General features: G+C 37.7%; 1 protein-coding gene across 3 annotated transcripts in view; it reads right to left on the minus strand.

Annotated features, from left to right (window-relative positions):
• The window catches only part of kcnab1a (potassium voltage-gated channel, shaker-related subfamily, beta member 1 a), a 409,855-nt gene that overhangs the window by 20,248 nt on the left and 370,486 nt on the right, over window positions 1-19,121 (minus strand). For all 3 annotated transcript variants that reach the window (XM_039757295.1, XM_039757283.1, XM_039757287.1), the window contains exons 9-10: window positions 8,658-8,743; window positions 1,562-1,682 (exon numbers count right to left, since the gene is read on the minus strand). In XM_039757295.1, the coding sequence (XP_039613229.1) occupies window positions 1,562-1,682; window positions 8,658-8,743 (207 nt within the window). The remainder of the gene's footprint in view (window positions 1-1,561; window positions 1,683-8,657; window positions 8,744-19,121) is intronic.

The raw sequence follows: 19,121 nt of genomic DNA on the forward strand, positions 1-19,121 counted from the left end.
AACCTAGGCTCACTAGAGAAAGTTCAAGTCTGGTATCCCCATACAAAAAGATGGGAAACTCCTGACCCTGAAAGTGATTCTTGGATGCTGATTTGAACCTACCTTTCAGTCAGAGGCAAATGAGGCCTACTGTCAGGCAGTCATGTGAGGGGAAAGTCCAGTTACTGGGAGGCCAGCATTAACGCAATGATGGGATGTAAACTAGGGAGGACTTTGTATGGGACTATCAGCAGGGAAAGTGAGAGAGTCACCCCAACATGTAGAGAAAAGACTGAAATTTTGATCTTTGAATTGATTTTTGGAAATGGTTCACTCCATTACTAACACTCTAATGATGAATAAATCTGATCCTTGACTGCTAATGACTACAACTAGGTGAACTTTAGAAGGAGGAAATTTCAATCAGCATGTTACATTTGTGGACAAAGCAGTCTATCCAAATGTTACTGCCTTTAAATGTAAACCTATGGTACAACTGGGCAAATCTGACTACATCTTAGTCTATTCTACAAGCCTGTTATCAAACGACATACGCTCTCAGGGAGCTGTAGGGGGAGGACCACCCTACTTTGTCTATGGCCCAGAAGTGCTTCCTTGAGGAGCCTGCTGCTGCACATAGAGGAGTCAGAGGTGGGAGGCAGTGAATAACACTCAGTGGAGGAGAGAAGGAGGAAGAATAGGTGATTTATTGTTGGTTTATGGTATAATTGTGGCTAATTACTGGAAGTGGTGTTCATTGGAAAGTGCTTTGTGGAATAAAAACCCTTTATTTTATTCATATATTGTCCACTGTATTGCTGTATCAGTAGTTTAAGGCTCTCTGGCACCCTCTTGTGGTTACAGCAGCAAACCAACCAGATAATCTGTATCTGTTCTTTGCTCACACGGCCAAACCCCAAGTTCACTATTTCTAACAAGAATTAAACAAATAATTATTTTAAAAAATTTAAAGTACATAAAAGTGTAAGATCGAATTGCCTATACAAAAATGAACTAATTTAGTAATTATTTAATCTGGTGACACAGGGACCGCTGAGTGATATGGAATCTACTAGCACTCGGATCCTGGTTCAGATTCAAGTCTGGATGTCTTCTGAGAAAAGCTGCATGCTTATATGGACAGGCTGGTAGAATGACCTGAAACCCCAAACTGGCATGATGTGACTGAGCATTTGTGTCTGCTTTTGCACCCAGTGATAGGCAGGCCTTCATGCAGGGATGGCTCCTTCTGTGTTTCCAATGTTGAAGATATCTTCCAGTCCCTTGTGATTTTGTCCTAAAAATGAATGCTTAGAAGATGAATGGAATCACACATTTTCAAATGTTCAAGATGGGAGCTTCAAAATGATGTACAGAAATCTATTCAATTTAGGCCTTCTGTGCGTGCAAACTTGTCCTAATGTTTTAATGCATTACAGAAAGAGAGGGACCAGAGGGCAAAATATTTTTATTAGAAAAAAAGGTATTGTAACAACACTCTTAAATTTACTTCTCAATAATGTAGGAGAACCATCTTCACCAAGTTACACTTAAGCTCACAGTAGGCTGCAGAGATTCTTACCTATTTTGTGATAAAGTTCTGGAAGCTGAACTTCAACCTTTTCACGCTGGAAGAGGTGGTACTCAGCTTGCTCACACACTGGCGGTATCATGTTAAACTGCCGTGCTACAGAATAAGCCTCCTAGTTTAAAAATAAAAAAAAACAAATGTTAAGAGTGATTGCAGCTTGTTAGCATAGACATAGTGTCACTTCAGTTTTCCTTTCATAATGAGAAACTACCACAATGCAGGAAACAGAAAGACAGTACAATACATGAATAATCTATTAGGCGATTTAATAAAGACAGCGTTTAGTTGAGACTTGCTTCACTGCAGTGTGGATTTGCCTATTGAGAAATATTTTGGACAAAATTAAATAAACAAATAAATAAATACACAAATAAAAAAGTACAGTGAAACGTGACAATACATAAACAAAGGTTATGAAATGTGAGCGTTCTGTAAATAAATAAATGTATCATTGAAAATGTTTTTTGTTGTTTATGTATTTATTTAATTTTGTCCATAATATGCCTCCAAACATAAATTGAAATATGGTTTGAATTTAAAACTGTCACTTTTATTCGTCAAAGCTGAGAGGGTGGGGCTCTAGAGAATACTGTTTTTTGATTGGTGAATCATTTGCAGGCTTCAGGCTCTGCTTGACTTGGGAATCCTGTGCTTCATCTGCGTGCTCAACATTTTGACTGTGTACGTCGACTACAAGTGCAAGAAAAAATTGCCCAGAATTAATGTATCAAGCAGCTACTTTAATTCTATAAGCTCCGCATTTATCATTAGGAACCTGCATCTGAAGTTTCTCCTGTACATGTGACATTTGATAGCCGAAGGTATAAGACCAGTGTACCAACGATTCACCCATTAAAACACAACACTCGTTACAGCCCACTCTCTCAGCTTCGATAAGTGAAAGAGACAGTTTTAAGTTCAACCCATGTTTTATGTTGCATTTGCAGGAATATTACAGACAAAAGCAGACAAATAAATAACCAACAAAAGACATATTCTTTGAAAAATTTATTTATTCACATTTCATGCTCTTTTGCCTAATTTACTGTCACATTTCAAAATACTTTCATTTACAGTATCTGCATATTTATTTATTTTTAATTTTGTCCAAAATATTCCTCCATATCTGCTTACATACTGCATCTGTACCATTTTTGTGCTTTGCACAATTGATATGAAACTGTGCCACCTTGTGGTATATTTAGTAATATGTTTTACTTTATGCAAAGTCATTTTCTTCCAAATACTGATGTCAGCTATTGTAATCTTACAAACACAATTAGAGGACAATTCTACACAATCTCGGGCAATAAAAATATTTATTAGCATCTTTAACTTGTAATCAGCTTCGTTATCTTGTATTGTTTATTGTTATATTCATTTGTGCTCAATGAAAATGGTGTTATATGCAGTACATTTGGTAATTAAGGAATATGTGATTTTTTTCTTCAAAAATGTTCTTCTTTTTCTAAAAATTCTACAAATAAAAAGAATAGACAAATTATTGGAGGGAGGTAAGGGTGGCACAGTGGTTAGTGCTGTCACCCCACTTTTGAGAATCAGGGGTTTGCAGCCCAGGTCCAGGCACTGCTCATGCAGAGTCTGCATGTTCTCCCTTTGTTCTTCAGTGCTCAAATATGTTTTTGTTAACTATCATGTCAAAACAGGCTCAGTGTTGGGTATGGGTGTGCACAGTCGGCTACTGGTTCCTGCTTCCTACCAAATGTTCACTACAGTTTGGATCCTTGTAATAAATAGATTTTTTGGTAATTTAGAATCTTTCCTTCTGTTCTGAAGGAATAAAATCATAATTTTAAATTTTATATGCACTGTACTAAAATGCAAGCTTCAATTAGCCACAAGTACAGGTTTTTGAGCAGACAACTATGATGAACTTCTTTAGGACTCTTGAAGGTAATTTATAGCCTAGTCACATCTGTGGATCCATTCTTTTAAAACATTTTTGACCGAGTACATCCTTCCTTTCTCATTTACCTGACTACAGTATATTTGTACATCCTTTGAAACCTGAGAAAACGCTGATAGGAAAGAAAAAAGTAGGCTTGTTCTGGGGGGGCAGTTAGATATTCTCGGAGACCAAAGTAGCATTTAGGTCTGGGTTATATCCTTGAACACCTGCTTGTTGTTCTCATTGAAAAAAGTAGGTTTGTTCTTGGGGGAATGATGAAATGGAGGGCTGAGTTATGGCTAAACAAGACTCGCCACCCTGCACCACAACACCCTACTGGTCCATGAAGTGTGACAGGAAACCAAAGGAATAGAGTATGTTAGGTCTCTATTGGCGCTTTTCCACTGCATAGTACGGCACAGCACGGTTCAGTACAGCTCACCTTGGTTCGGCTCAGTTTGCGTTTCGACTGCAGTTTAGTACCGCTTTAGAGTGGGCGGGATTATTCACGTGTCGTTATAGGTGCGCCGCCTCTACTGCCGTGACACCGTGGAACTTTTACAACAACACGCAGACAACGACAACACTTTAGCTCGACGACGCGCAAGGGTAAGCATCTAAAAAAAGCACGTCACTAGCTAACTTTTATCACTGTTGCAAAGCATAAAATGAACTTAACTGCCAGTGTAACATTAAAATGCTGATTCTGTATATTACAGATCTTCCACATTTTGCAAAAAAGTCGCCGCAACAGACCATCTGTTTGGACATTTAACCGTGCTTCAGAGTGGTGGGATGTGATTGTTCCCGGTTGTACAAACACTCAGTGGCTGGAGAACTTTCGAATGTCTGAAGAAACATTCATCCACTTATGCAACAAACTGCGTCCAGCGATGGAGAGACGGGACACAAACTTCCGCGTGTGTGTACCTTTAAAGAAAAGAATAGCCAGTGACGCAGTAATGACGATTTTCTCCGGCCAATCAGTGACCAGCAGAGTTTACACGCCACGTTTTGGTAACGGTTCGGCGCTTGGAACCTTGGCTGAGGTGGTACTAAAAAAAGGACCAGGTACCAGGTACTGTTCCCAGTGGAAAACGCCCCAAAAGTGAGCTGAACTGAACCGTGTCGTGCCGTTCTATGCAGTGGAAAAGCGCCATATCTGTCTGTGTCTCCGTCATGCCAAAATCCAGAGACCCGGCTAAAGATGACTGACTTCTGAATGTAAAACATGTCCATGGCATCATCCTCTATTGACCTTGTTGCTAATCTTTAGTAAGCTTTCTAACAGAACATACTTCCAGACTTTGCTATCTATTTATATTTTCTATCATATTTACTTCTACTGCTATTATTTTATTTTACCAAACGACATGTTGCTTTTACTTTTCTATACTTTGTCTTTATATCTAGAGTGATTGAAGTAATAAGGTAAACATAGGGAAGCCAGTGGACGGGAGATCACTGCGATCTTTTCCTATAGGGTTAGCATGCTGAGGGGGACGCCCCAATGGAAGAACAGTGCAGTAGAAGTAAAACATCTTTGATAAGTGGCTTATAACCAAAGGCTGTACCAGTCCTCATGAATCTAGAATATTCTTGAAGACCAAAGTAGTATTAAGGGCTGGGTTATATCCAGGGCCACCAGTATGTTGTTCATGTCGAAAATATTGAGCCATTTTTGTGAAATACTGAGTGAAAGATTTTATAGGCATCACTCAAACAGCCAATGTGGAGTGCTGAGAAATGACAGGCATTGTGGGTATTACTCATAAATAGTGTTTAAGTGGGTGTGGTCTGTGCATGTGTCTTTCTCTATGTGTTAAGTTTAGGGTTTCAGAGTAGTCAGTTGTAATAATGAACTTGGTGAGTTCCACCGATCCCAACAAAGTACAACTTCACCTTTAACATAAGCACTCAGGGCCGCTGAAATCCGTCAGAAATGGATGAAGATAATTAGTTTTAAGAATTCTTCTAATTTTGAAACCACTTTACTAAGAATAGGGTCAAGGAAAGCTGGACCCTTTGGTGAGAGAAAATATCACATTGTATCAGCCAAGTCATGACAGAATGTACAGTAGGAACACCACAGAGCTCTCTCACTCACTCTTTTGCACGCTCTGAGCTGAATGACTTTACAGTCCTCATTCAACCTAACAGCACATGTTCAGACAGTTAGGGAAACTCTTCACAAATACAGTTTGAAGTCTCTCTGATGACTCAACTCTTCATGATCCTAGGTTCAAATACTGGGGTCTTGTCTGTGTAGAGTTTACATATCGCTTCCAATGTCTGCAATAGTTTTCTCTGATGTTGCTACCATCTTGCCAAGACATGTGTGTTAACTAGAATCCCTTCTAGAATTGCTTCAGATGATGCTGTGATTTAATCTTAACTTTCTGTGACACTCTAATGGAAAGAGTGCATTTAAAGATAGACAGACAGATATATCTATGAGAAGAGTTAAATACATATACAAATGAAGTAGTTAAAACACAGACATAATTGGTTCCTATTGAAGATTCTGATACAAAATAAAAAATACTGTGAGTACTTTCCAAAATCTTTACTTGCCCTGAAATGTTAAAATGTTGAGTTCCATAAAAAAGGACTATTTGATGGATGTTCTTACATGACAAAAATATAGAGTTTGTTCATCTACCAGTCTCCGCTTACTTCCAGCCACAACTGTAAATATTAAACTAACATTTCAAATTTATATTTTACAATATCTGAACATGAACCTTTAAGATGCTAAGGATTACGGAACAAACATTTCAGCTATGGCTAAACAAGACTGGCCAACAATTGCTTTCCTTTGCTTTGCTTGCAGTTTAAAGTTCTATTTTGTGTGTTTTCTAAATTCCCCCTATTATGGGATTTCATATCTTTTATAAGGGCCCATCACAGATGGTAATATATGTAGTGTTGCACAACACTTCCTTGGATTATCAAAGTGTAATGAAAGCTGAAAGCAGCTTGCACTCAGTGCTGTATAAATGATTCGGGAGGGAGAAGACAAGCAAACATTCATTTGCCGCTCTGTTAATGCAATGTCTCCACTATTAAATAATCTACTGTATATGAAATCGGCTACTCCTCAGATTATTGACCTCTGATTTTCAAATTTTAAATCATTATGGGAAATGCAACTTAGGCCTTTAAATTATAACTAATTCAACAAATGTACTAACCAGAAGTATAGCAGATTTAGAACACAGCATGGCAGACACTTTAATAATATATGATATTAATTTTATGTTGTACACATATTTAATGGAGAGTTGGTCCTCCATTTGCCTTCAAAACACCCTGAATTCATTAGGGCACAAACTCAAAAAAGTGTTGAAAATGCAGTATAGTGATGCTGGCCAGATCCCTACTCCATATATCTTATTTCATCTCATTCCATGGACACTCAATAACTGATGGAGTTCATTAGGGAGGTCACTGCATTAAGATGAGTTCACTGTCAATTCCCGGTACTACACCAGGATATTCCTAAACGTGTTAGATGGAGTGTAGTCCATCAGAAAAGCTCATTCACAGATGTGTACACTGTGGCATTGTGATTCTTGGACTCATTGAATTGTTGTTGATAATGGTTGCCCATGAAAAAGGTGAAGTAGTGACGCATTTCCAGCCCTCTGTTTCCCAGAATTTACATTCTTTAGTCCATTGTGGCCAGGCTCCCCTATCCACTGACAGGACTGAAAATCATTGTCTCCATTACCCCTTCCATAACATGTGCCTTGCTGTGCCGCTTTGGCGTCACATTTGTACAAAGCCTGTCTGCCACTCTGTTTTGAACCATTTACTGTTCACTTCACTGTGGTTAAAAAATTCAAAAGTGAATATGTGGAGATTTGTCTTATTTTCTGGTCACTCTGTGTCCCTATTCAAAAACAAGAATTATGTGACAGCACCTGCAACGGAAAACACAGAGAGCAATTTAAATGGACTTCTCCATGTACAAACAGACCATTCTTGGTATTCCACTTACATACAAATCGGATCTGGGAATAGTTATTAAAAGAAAAGACCAAGATGACATCCTGTGCATTGCCTCTGCTGAGTATTTGAATGGTGGAACTGATGCTGCCAATCCACACAAGCTGAAATCTGCTAGGTAGGGTCCAAACTCCAGGGACAAATGGTGACTCCAAGACCATAGAGTGATGGTATCACATTGTTAAATGCTAAGCTGTAATCTATAAATGGTACTGTGTCATAGTAGATTTTATTTTCCATGTGTGCCAGGATGGCATGAAGCTCAAAGAATATAGTATTCTTTGTGGACTAGTTGTTAGGGCATGTATAGGGGAGGTTTCATTAAGAACTATACAGATTATGTAATTGCCACTGACTATTGATTAATCCAATTACCTGTTGCATACTCATGCATATCTGAGGCAGAATCTGTTAACATATTGTAATCAATCAAAACAATCTTGCAGATTTCCACTTTAGTCCAGCACTGATCCACTTTCTTGTACACTCCTCCCGATTCAGATTCATCTTATAAGATGTGGGCAAGAGTACTGAACAGTGGTCTGACGTGGGGTAGCAGGCAGTAAGCATCTTTTACTTGAACGTAACAGTGACCAAGATTGTTAGCACTCTTGGTGGGGCAAGTGACACCCTAATGATATTTAGGGGAAATATCCCTTGAATTCACTTTGATGACAATAAATAGATTGTTGGGTGCCTTGGGGCTACCAGAGGACACTGCCAGGGGAGGTCTCTGCTGTTTTATGGCTGCTCCGCCTGATCCAGAAGTGCTTTCGGGGTGCAATGCTGTGGCATTAGAAGTACTCCTAATTCATCATAAAAAGGGCCCATCTGCCTTTCGGGCAGTTGAAGTTGGGAGGAAGTGGACAAGGCTTTCCAAATAGGAGTGGAAGGGAAGAAAAATGGAAGGAATGTGTTATATTGAAATACCTTATATTATGCTGTGCTACACAAGGAGTGGAGGCCTGTAAAGGTATTTTATGAAATAAAACAGCTTTATCTGAACCCAGGACTGTGTCTTTGGTGGTTGCGTCTGGTGTTGCTATGCTATGCCCCGTAGTTGTCACAACACACGCACACAAACACACACATACGCTCACACACACACATGGCATATAGTATTAAGATAGTCAAGAAAATATAAAGACTGGTTATTGGAATACTTACCATGATCTCCATGGCACTCCATCGTGAGGTTCCCCAGTACATAGCCATTCCCTGGTTTATCACATAGGTCATTGCTCTGACGATTTCTACATGACAAAAAGCAGAATTAGCAGAGGTTAAGCAGTAGTATTGATGGGAAAACAATGCAAATAAAAGCAAATCAAACCTCACAGCCATTTCAATAAAATGCAGTCAGCCAAATTGTTTGGTCAAAGTCAAAAGAAACATGAGAACTGTTAAAGTGATTTTGCTGATCATCCATTTCCTTAATTGTTTCTTAAGTTTGTAATGGTGTGGGTTGTATTTCTTTTGCAGCCTGCCTCAAAATCACATGTGACAAGGCAGTAACCACCTGGGCTGATAACAGTTCATCACAGGGTTCATACATATGTCCACTTTAGGATGATTAAAATTACAAATCAGCCAAACAAGATCAACTGGGACTTCTCTGCACTCTATTAAAGACAGCTTTATCAAATATTGCATCTGTAAAGCCTGCAGCATTGTGGAGGGCCATTCCCATCCCTCCCATGATCCCTCTGTCCCCCATCTGGTAGAAAGTCCTGTAGCATCCAAACCAGTCCTGTCAGGTTCTGCAACAGCTTCTATTCCTTGGCTGTCCAGATTATGAACTCTATGTTGCCCAAACCCCCTAAACTGTTCCTATTGGTTTATTTATATGCAGTACACCTACTAATGTTTTCATTTATTATCAGTATTTGATATTTATTTATTACTATGCATTTACATTTTTTTACTATCTATTCATCCATCCATCCATTATCCAACCTGCTATATCCTAACTACAGGGTCACGGGGGTCTTCTGGAGCCAATCCTAGCCAACACAGGGCGCAAAGCAGGAAAGAAACCCCTGGCAGGGCACCAGCCCACCACAGTATCTATTCATTTATCTATTATTTATTTATTTATTTAGCTATTTATTGTATAGTATAGTATAGTATAGTATAGTATAGTATAGTATAGTATAGTATAGTATAGTTTGCTACTTGTCTTGCACTTGTCCTGTGTTGAGGTCTTGGGAAACATTATTTCGCCTGACATTATACTACAATACTGTGTTTGAATGGTACAACAGTAAAGCCGTTGACTTGACATGCCAACATATCTTTGGATTGCAAAAGGAAGATGCAATGAAATTCTCATAGAAACAAAGAGAGCAGGCAAACTCCACACATAAAGCAGCAGAGACAGGAAGTATTCTGGAGTTTAACTGCTATGAGACGGCAATAATAAATGTAGTGCTATTTGCTTCTCACCATGAATTAATAAAGTCAATAAATAGAACAATGTAAAATACATTGTTAAATGTTAACAATGTTGAATCCCTGAAATATAGACGAGTACCTTGTGCACTTAAATAGTACAATTGAAAGAGATGAAAAAGGTGCATTAGCCAGCAGAATAAAATCATGTTTTTAGAAACCAGATATTGGAAATTACATTTCATCTATAAAACAGAATTCATGCTGCAGTTGGATAGACCTGGCAGGCCTAAACTGTTTGAAGGAGATGGCTCTCTTTTTTTTTGGAAACTGTAAATGTCACTATCACTCAATTTAAGAAGGGGCCAAGATAACACTACACTGAACAGGCTTGTTACCGGAGGCTCTTGATACTTTTCCAAGTCTGTGACAAGGTTTGCTCAAAGCACTGAAGCGGCTACATGATGCACACACAAAAAAGAGGAATATGTGCATGTGTGAAAAATGGAAAATGAAGGAGAAAATGTATACTGCTTGAGCAGCATGTTACAGTTTAGTACTGTCATTCTGGTAGAAGAGTGAAAAAGCAGTTCAAGATTTGGATACTCGAGCTTGAAGCTGGCATTTTTCTACTCTAACTCTGAATTAAGTAAACAATTGATATATTTTACATTAAGAGTTTAGGATATGTTATGTTTAACCTGACATATTACCCACAGAGTAACTTGAATACTTGCTTTCATTGGGAAGGTACTGAAAGTCATCTGCGTGCTCGTACTTAATTTCTGCCTGATAAGAGATGCCACTTTTGGCCAGAATTTCAACAACATATTGGAATTAATGAATAATTATATGTCATGATCAGGGTTTAAGATATTCAACCTTTCGTTGTCACACTGCTGGTATCTGACAAGGCTTTTAATCATTATTTCATTGTCACTAAGGATTTGTGTACCTGGTTAAGATGGTTCCTGATTAGTGTCTTACACATGCCTCTTGAAAAAAACAAGGACACAAAGGAGAGAATACATCTTACAGTTGGTCCAGCATGGTTTGAAAATGAAGAGCTGGAATCTGTTGTTGTGGAAAGGGAAATCTGTTCAAACTTAATTATTTTTAGCAGCACAGTGTAAGACATCAAAACCTAGTAGGAAATTCATGATGGCTGAAACAATTTGCCTTGACGGCAAATTAAACTGTTACTCATTTCAGGTAAGGTCTAAAACCCAAATTATTTTGTACTTTCTTGTACCCTTCACTTTGCAGGAATGTCATATTCAAACCATTCTAGAGCAAGTCAGGCCAAAATTATGTGACCAACTCCAGGAGATGAGTATCAGAATTCCTCGAACCCTTATAATGACACAGCTGTAAACTGCTGTTTACTTGGCCTCCCATGCAACATCTGTTTGCCAGAGGTGACATGACCAGTAGTATAGGGCCCTAATAACAAAGCACCAAAGGCTTTTTTGGGATCAGAAGCCCCTCCATCATCATCATCATCATAATAATAACAAGTTCACAACACAGTGCAGTGTGTCCAGGGTTGAAATTCTTGTCCCCTTACTGTGTGGAGTTTCTGTGTTATCTAAATGTCTGTGTGGGTTTACCTCCCACATCCCAAAGACATACAGACTAGGTTGAAAGTGAACTTTTAACTGACCCAATGTTAGAGAGTGTCAGTGTGTACACGAGTGATTTTTGCAATGGACTGATTCTCCTTTCCCAGGCCTGGTGATTTTTGGGATAGTCCCTAGTTCCCTTCAACCTTATAATGGAATAAGTAGGTTAAGAAAATGAATGCATTAATATTATGCACAAGTAGATAACTTTCAAAAAATGTTGGAAAATACAATTCACTTCACAAGGAACGGACCAATGGTTCCTCAGAATCTAGCAGGTATTTGTTAATATTGTTCTCAATTAATTATACAAGTTGAACCTCTGTTAACCTTTAGGATGCCTCCTTATTTCTTTGTGATTGCTTCATATTAAATATTCGTATTTCTTTGGTTTCTACATTGGCAAGGAAGGGGGTGTCAAAACACATCTAAATTCAGGTAACTGGCTAGTAACTTACACATTATTAATGGTGAAGGAAAGAGCAGATTTTAGTTTTGCATACAGTTTAGTGAAATTGCCCCTACAACCTTTAATGCAAGTATCTTTGCAATTACAAAATGTGAAACTCACTAAAATTAGGTTTTGATAATTTTAAAAGTTAGTTTGGGTGGAAAACAAGGAATATAGTTCCCTAAGGGTTATTCCTTAGAAGAAACTGCCATCTACACTTCAGCATTGCTTGATCTTTTATAATTTCCTCAGTGCAGTTACATGCATTCTAAATCCTAACTTCCTAAATGGCTCATACATTATTTTTGGAAAACCCTTTAAATTAAAGCTGAAAGTCTACACTTCAATCACATAATGATTGTTTATTTTAAATCCTTTCTGGTGGTGTACAGAGCCATAATTATGAAAATTGTGTCATTGTCCCAATACTTACGGACCTGACTGTATTTACATCACTCGTTCAACCTCGCAGTTCCCATTTGGAAGCAGAGGTAACACCATCGGTGCTCACTTTTCCAAACACTGTAAACTTATCCAAACCAGGATCCTTCTGGATAGTTGCCAGCAGCCACAGCAATGGAGGAACACCTCCACATTGCCTGCAGGTAAGTGCTCTCTAGCTGCACCAAAATTCCATGCACCAGAGAAAAATCATGCTTTTAAACAAGTAAAAAGAGGTTGCAAATGTGATGAAAATGATTTTTGTGAATGTTTTTACAAAGCCTAACTCAAATTTTGCCTTGAAATTCAATTTACCAAACTATTTTGCTCATTACTACACATTATAAAGGAAGCTTTAAAGTTAGGAACACCTTACGTAAGCAATTGGTATTCAGTGTGATTTCAACAAATTTATAATAGTTGCTGTTTATTGTCATATTAATCTAAATTAGATTTTTTTAAAAATAATATACAACAAAAAATGAACACTACACAGATTTTACAAGTGCTCAACCACTTTCATATGTTGGATGACACCGTGACATTTACAGCTGATTCTGAAACTATTCAGATCCCATCAGATTTTTCACATTGTGCTATGTTGCTAAAATAATATAAATTTATATTCTCCCACATCAAGCAACATTCAATGCCCCAGAATGACAAAGCAAAAACCGAATTTTAGATTTTTTACTTTCTCATATAAATAGTAAAGAGAAAGCATAGGAATCGTGAAAAAATTCGACTTTGAGGTTTTGATGAATCTTGACGTTTTATACCTTCTTGAGTCAGAAAATACCATTTTTGAAATTATGTCTATCTGTGTGTCTGTGTGTAAACACGATAACTCGAAAACACTTTGACCTAGGTCAAATATAAAGATGTATAAATATAAAGATATAACGGGAACAATAAGCTGTTATGTCCCTATTGTGTTCCTGGTAATACATTTAACTTTGATATTTTTTTTTATTTCCGCCATCACTATCATAATTAAATGTAGCTAAATGCAGTTTTACCTATAGCGATTTATTTCAACAAATATTATATAATACTAACACCTTTTCTATGTTTTTAGGTGACTATAACTCTTTTTACTTTGCATGTAATCTAGGTATTGCATATGTAATTATGGAAAGATTCCACCACCGTTTTCGACCTCCCTAAGTATGAAAATACCATTTTAATACAAAGTTTGATTATAAATAGATACAAATAATTGTGTATCGATATTATCAATCAGTTATGATGAGAAACAAAGATGTATAATATTTGAGAAATATTGCACAACTGGAAGTGGTTCTGATGACCTCTCAGTATAAGAGAAAGTCGAGGGGAGCACACTCCCAAATTATTTTCAAATGCATTAAAATTTCAAAACTGAAACATCATGTTGACAAAAAATATTCAGACCCTTTACTCAGTACTTAGTTGAAGCACCTTTGGCAGGACTTACAGAGTGGTATCTTCTTGGATTGGACATGACAAGCTTCATACAACTTGATTTAGGGATTTTCTATCATTCTTCTCTGCAGATCCTCTCAAGCTCTGTCAAGTTGAATGGAGACTGTTGATGACAGCTTTTTCTGGTCTTTACAGACATGTTCTTTTGGATTTAAGCCTGGACTCTGTCTGTGCAACTCAAGGTCATTCCCAGGGCTATTCCTGTGTTACATCTGCTTTGTTCTAAGGATCTTTGTCCTGTTGGAAAGTGAACCCAGTCTGATGTCCACAGAGCTCTGGAACACATTTTCATTTCGGATATTTCTGTCCTTTGATTTGTTCAGCTGTCTACTAACCCCATCTAACCTCCCATTCCCTGCTACTCATAAACAGCTCTGCAGCACAATACTGATTAACAACCATGCTTCACAACTGGAATGGTGTTGGACAGGTGAGGGTTCCCTCTAGACATGATGCTAAACATGGTTTAATCAGGCCAGAGAACCTTGTTAAGTCCTTTAAGTCCTTTTGGTGAACTCCAAGCAGGCTTTTACGTGCCTTTTACTGAGGAGAGGCTCTTTTTGGCCATTCTGTCTCAAAACCAATGTCAGAGGAGCATTGCAGTGATGGTTGTCCTTCTGGAAGTTTTTCCCAAATCTATGTAGGTTCTCTGGAGCACAGCCATGACCCCTGGGAACTTGGTCACCTCTGTTACCGACACCCTTCTTCATGAAGACAACAATGCTTTTGAAAATCTTCAGTACTGCAGGAATCTTTTGTAGCTTTGACATAATCCTGTTTCTAAGCTCAACAGGTAATTCTTTCAACCTCATGGCTTGTATTTTGCTCAGATGCATATTGTTAGCTATGGAACCTTATAGAAATAGGTGTGTGCCTTTCCTAATCAGGTCCAATGAATAGATTTGCCCTGGGTGGACTGCAAATGTGGTGTAGAAACATTTCAACAATGATCAATGGATTGGGATGCACATGAGACAAATTTCAAATATTATAGCAAAGAGTTTCAATACTTGTATCAATGTCGTATTTCAGTTTTTTATTTTTAATACATTTGCAAAATTTCTAAATTCCTGCTTTCATCTGCCCATTCTGGGTATTTAGTGTTGCTTCATGTAGGAAAGAAGTAATTTAAATGATATTAGTATAAGGCTGCAACATAGCAAACAGGGTTAAATACTTTCTGAATCCGCTGCAACTCATTGACCTGGGGCAGTGATATGCCAAAGTCTAAAATATTCATAAGCTAAGAATTCATGTATACTAGTATTTCAAAGATTCTGGCCTATTAAATCATTATTGAGCTTTATCTATCTTATGTATTTTCATTCTGAATCTGTGATAATTCTTGTTCTGTATTTTTGTTGGTTTCAGTGCAGCATTTTCTCCTTTAAACAGCAGAGGTCAGTGAAATAATGTTAGAAAGCCTGAGCACTCCAACACTGCATAAGCATGTGATCAGTAGCCAGCACTGCGCCTCAGACCTCCTTTCTTTGCTTTGGTAGATTAACAAAACATAGATAGCTGAAAAGTTTTCTCACACGCACATGCAAATGGCTTAGGTTCCAAGGCGGTGGCGGACAAGCCATTCACATCTTTTTCCTTGGAAACAGTTTACTTATAATGGACCATGAATACCTGCATTTGACTTTCAATCATTGGTTTCCTTGTGATTACTTTCTGCTCTATGACATTATTGGTTACATGTATAAATGGTCATCTTTGCTCTACTAAAATATGGTTATTTTTCCTGAAATACTTATTATTATGAAAGCATGACATAAAATTAAAAATGAATACATTGTTGGACAAGAGATGAAAAAAGTAAGGTAGCCACAAATCATTTGAAGGATTGCTATACAGTATAGTTTATAAAATCTTGATGGTGCATCTGCCACATTTGTTTTCACAACACGTTAAGTCCTTTTCAGGAACAAAAAGAGAAACAGCCCTTGAAGGGTCGGAAACTAGCTATCCTTAAAAGTGGCGCTAATGTGGCAAGTTACATCATTAGCCACACCCACCTTGTCTTTTAAACATTAATAGCAGATGCTAATGAAGTTTTATTAAGAATATAATAATGGTTATTGTTTGACTTATTCCTTCCTTATTAAAAGCAATAGCATCAGTGCCCTGTCCATTTTTAATATGATATATAAGGAAGATGCCTAAGTGAAGGTTTAAGGATGTGGTGGGAGAGGACATGCAGGTGATGGGTGTAATAGAACAAGATGCAGAGGACAGAAAGATATGGACGAAGATGATCCGCTGTGGCAGCCCCTAATGGTAGCAGCCGAAAGAAGAAGAAGAATATAAGAGCTTATATAATCAGTCAATCAATCTTTATTTAATATAGTGCCTTTAAGTTTGTGCTACAGCACAAAACACATTACAGAAACCATCTAAAAATCAAATAAGCAAACTAATGTGAATAGATGAAGTCAATATTTGACTGACCTTCCCAATAACATAGCCAGAGACTATTGAAACCTAAATGGTGTGGAGCCCCTGCTTTGCAATCTCAGTACCTACTGCAATGAGTGAAATCTATAATAAGGGACTGTATCTTACCTCCTATACAGATAATGTCTGTGTGACTATCCACTTAATTATTAGTCTTCTTCAGGGATTCTTTCATTAGCTAAATGAATCAAAATGCCTCAAGAATGAATTATTAAAAAGAATGACTGTGTGGAAAAGTAAGAGCTATAGAAGGCTAAGGTATGTGCATTGAATGGGTCTCTAGTCCTTGCTGTGAGAGATGTTGAAGTGAACAGAGCATTGGTTGTGGTTACTTACACTGACAATACGGCAGTTAGTCACTGCCATCAGTAGCTAACAACACCACATTTGTTACATTTGGACAGCAAAATCCTATTGACCTGTGCCAACCAGAAGGAGCAGAGGCATCTTTGAAACACAGCTAAAATGAGTAACAACATGCGTTAACTGACAATCTGCACTAAACAGTTCTTTTAGGGTCATCAGCTATATTGGTGTAAATGGAAGTCCACCCTTTTAGAGATATGAGGTCATCATAACAGATAAACATAGATTGTGTCAATACTTCAAAACTTTTTTGACCTCTAGCCTTTAATGATTTAGATATTTTCTATTATCTTTAGATGTGCTAAAAATAAAATTGGTTAATATTGCTCTTAATACACTATCAAAAGCAAACAATACATCACCAAAAACATTTGACAACATTAATCTGTCAAGTCTTCGTCGTCTGTTTTTGGGAGGTGGGACAATGCGGCATCTTTTAATATTGGACTTCATGTCAGGACATAAGAAGCAGACAGGTCTGTTTACTTTGAGATAACAACTCCACATTGGTCACAGTAAGAAGACCCGGGTGTGCATCCAGGGTTCTCCCTGTGTGAAGTTTGCTTGATCTCCCCTTGTCTGAGTGGGGTTTCTACTTGGTACTCCTGTTCCTCCCATAGTCCAAAGACATGCAGGGTGGGTGGAGTGGATTGGCGATACTACAATGGCCCTGGTGTGTGGTTTGTGTGTGTGTTCACCCAGTGATGGACTGGCACCCTGCCCAGGGTTTGTTCCAGCATCTCTAATGACCCTGTTCAGGACAAGGTGGGTGACTGACTCCACATTGGATGTTGTGGACACATACTGTGTTACTCTCTTCCTTTCAACAGAAAATGACTTAATTTAAAATCACTGAAATGATTCATGACTACATATTGTACCTGACACTTGATTTATAAGGACTCTCACTCACTCTAAAGGGAAAACCAACACCATAAAAACCCTCCCTCAAAAGCAAACTTTCATTATATTTTTCATTTTTTTTTTACTTATTGAGAAATTGCAATTTAAGTGGTTAAACAAATAAACACAGAACAGAAGCAGGTGATAATCAAATTAATATAAAGAAAGAAAGCAACGGTAAACTCATACAATTTAAACAATGGAAACTAACAAAAGAATGAAAAAGAATTAACCAACGAAAATAAGTAAACTAAGAGGAAACCTAATTAACACAGCCAACATTTTAAAACCAAAGCAGAGGTTAGGATCCAAATCCAGAGAATACTGTTACAAGTTACACAGTTACTGTATATCGAAATCCTAAATTCTCAAAATGAGGGGTGCACATTCAAAGAAGCAATAACACCCTTAAATCAGAGTCACACGCTAAAATGAAACAATACAAATCGTTAATGTGCCAAGAAACAACTCAAAGAAATGGCATAACAAAAAGACGTAGTAAAGCCTGTTCTTACATCTCCTTCAGGTGACTGTGCTACTGATCGCCACAGCACGTGAGGGAAATGGACTAAGTAGAGGCCCCACCCTACAGTATTTAAACTAACCAAGGAAAAAAAAGTACAGGAGGTAACAACAGAGAAAACTGAATATAAATACAGGTTGAGGACTAAAATCAAACAGTTGTGTTTCTATGGTGATTAACATGTGGTAGGTGGGCAGTGGCTGAGCGTATCAAAATTCATCCTTTTATAGGAGCAATGGGCAAGAAAATGGTCTGAGGTATTGACACAAGCATGGTAAGTGTTAAAATGAGCCTACATGACAATAAGGGTGAACTTGACAATGCTACTACTTCTTCACTTTTAACTAGGAATAATGTTGTAGCCATTCATTTTCAAAGCAGCAGTTTCCTGTTTAGGATCACAGAAAGATAGAGCCTGTCATGACAAGGATGAAATTTCAGTCGTCAAACACAGCTACACTTAAACACAAACTCGCAAACATACCAGCCGGGGCAGTTCACAGACTGCAGGTTACTGTTCTGGTTGAGAGTCTCCAGTGGGCACTGGGAAAAAACGGGAGTTGCTAGAAGATATTCACACAAACATGGAGAAACAAACATTACACAAAAAGAGAAAAATAAAACCAAACACATAAACAGTGCCACAGCAATAATGAGCTATTGCACTGTCCCTTCGGAATCATGACAATAATGGTGGTGATCCCTGTTGCCCTTTAATTTCAGAAACTTATTTAACATTAACATTAAAGTGGCTCCTTTAATCTTCTGTATTAATAATTTGCAAAAATATGTTGTCCTATGTATTTCTATTGCATGTGATATATGTTTGTGTTTATTCATACAATAATATCTGAACATTTATTTAAACTCTACTCGTCTTTTCTTAGCCAGCTACACCATAAGGAAACAATCCTCCATACTAAAAGATAAGAATTCTGATGAAAGGGCTGGCAAAACTAAGCTCTGCCTACTGACAGGTTAGGAAAGTATGGCCAAAATAAAAAAATAGA

Source organism: Polypterus senegalus, chromosome 1, assembly GCF_016835505.1.
Source record: "Polypterus senegalus isolate Bchr_013 chromosome 1, ASM1683550v1, whole genome shotgun sequence".
Taxonomy (NCBI): Eukaryota; Metazoa; Chordata; class Cladistia; order Polypteriformes; family Polypteridae; genus Polypterus; species Polypterus senegalus.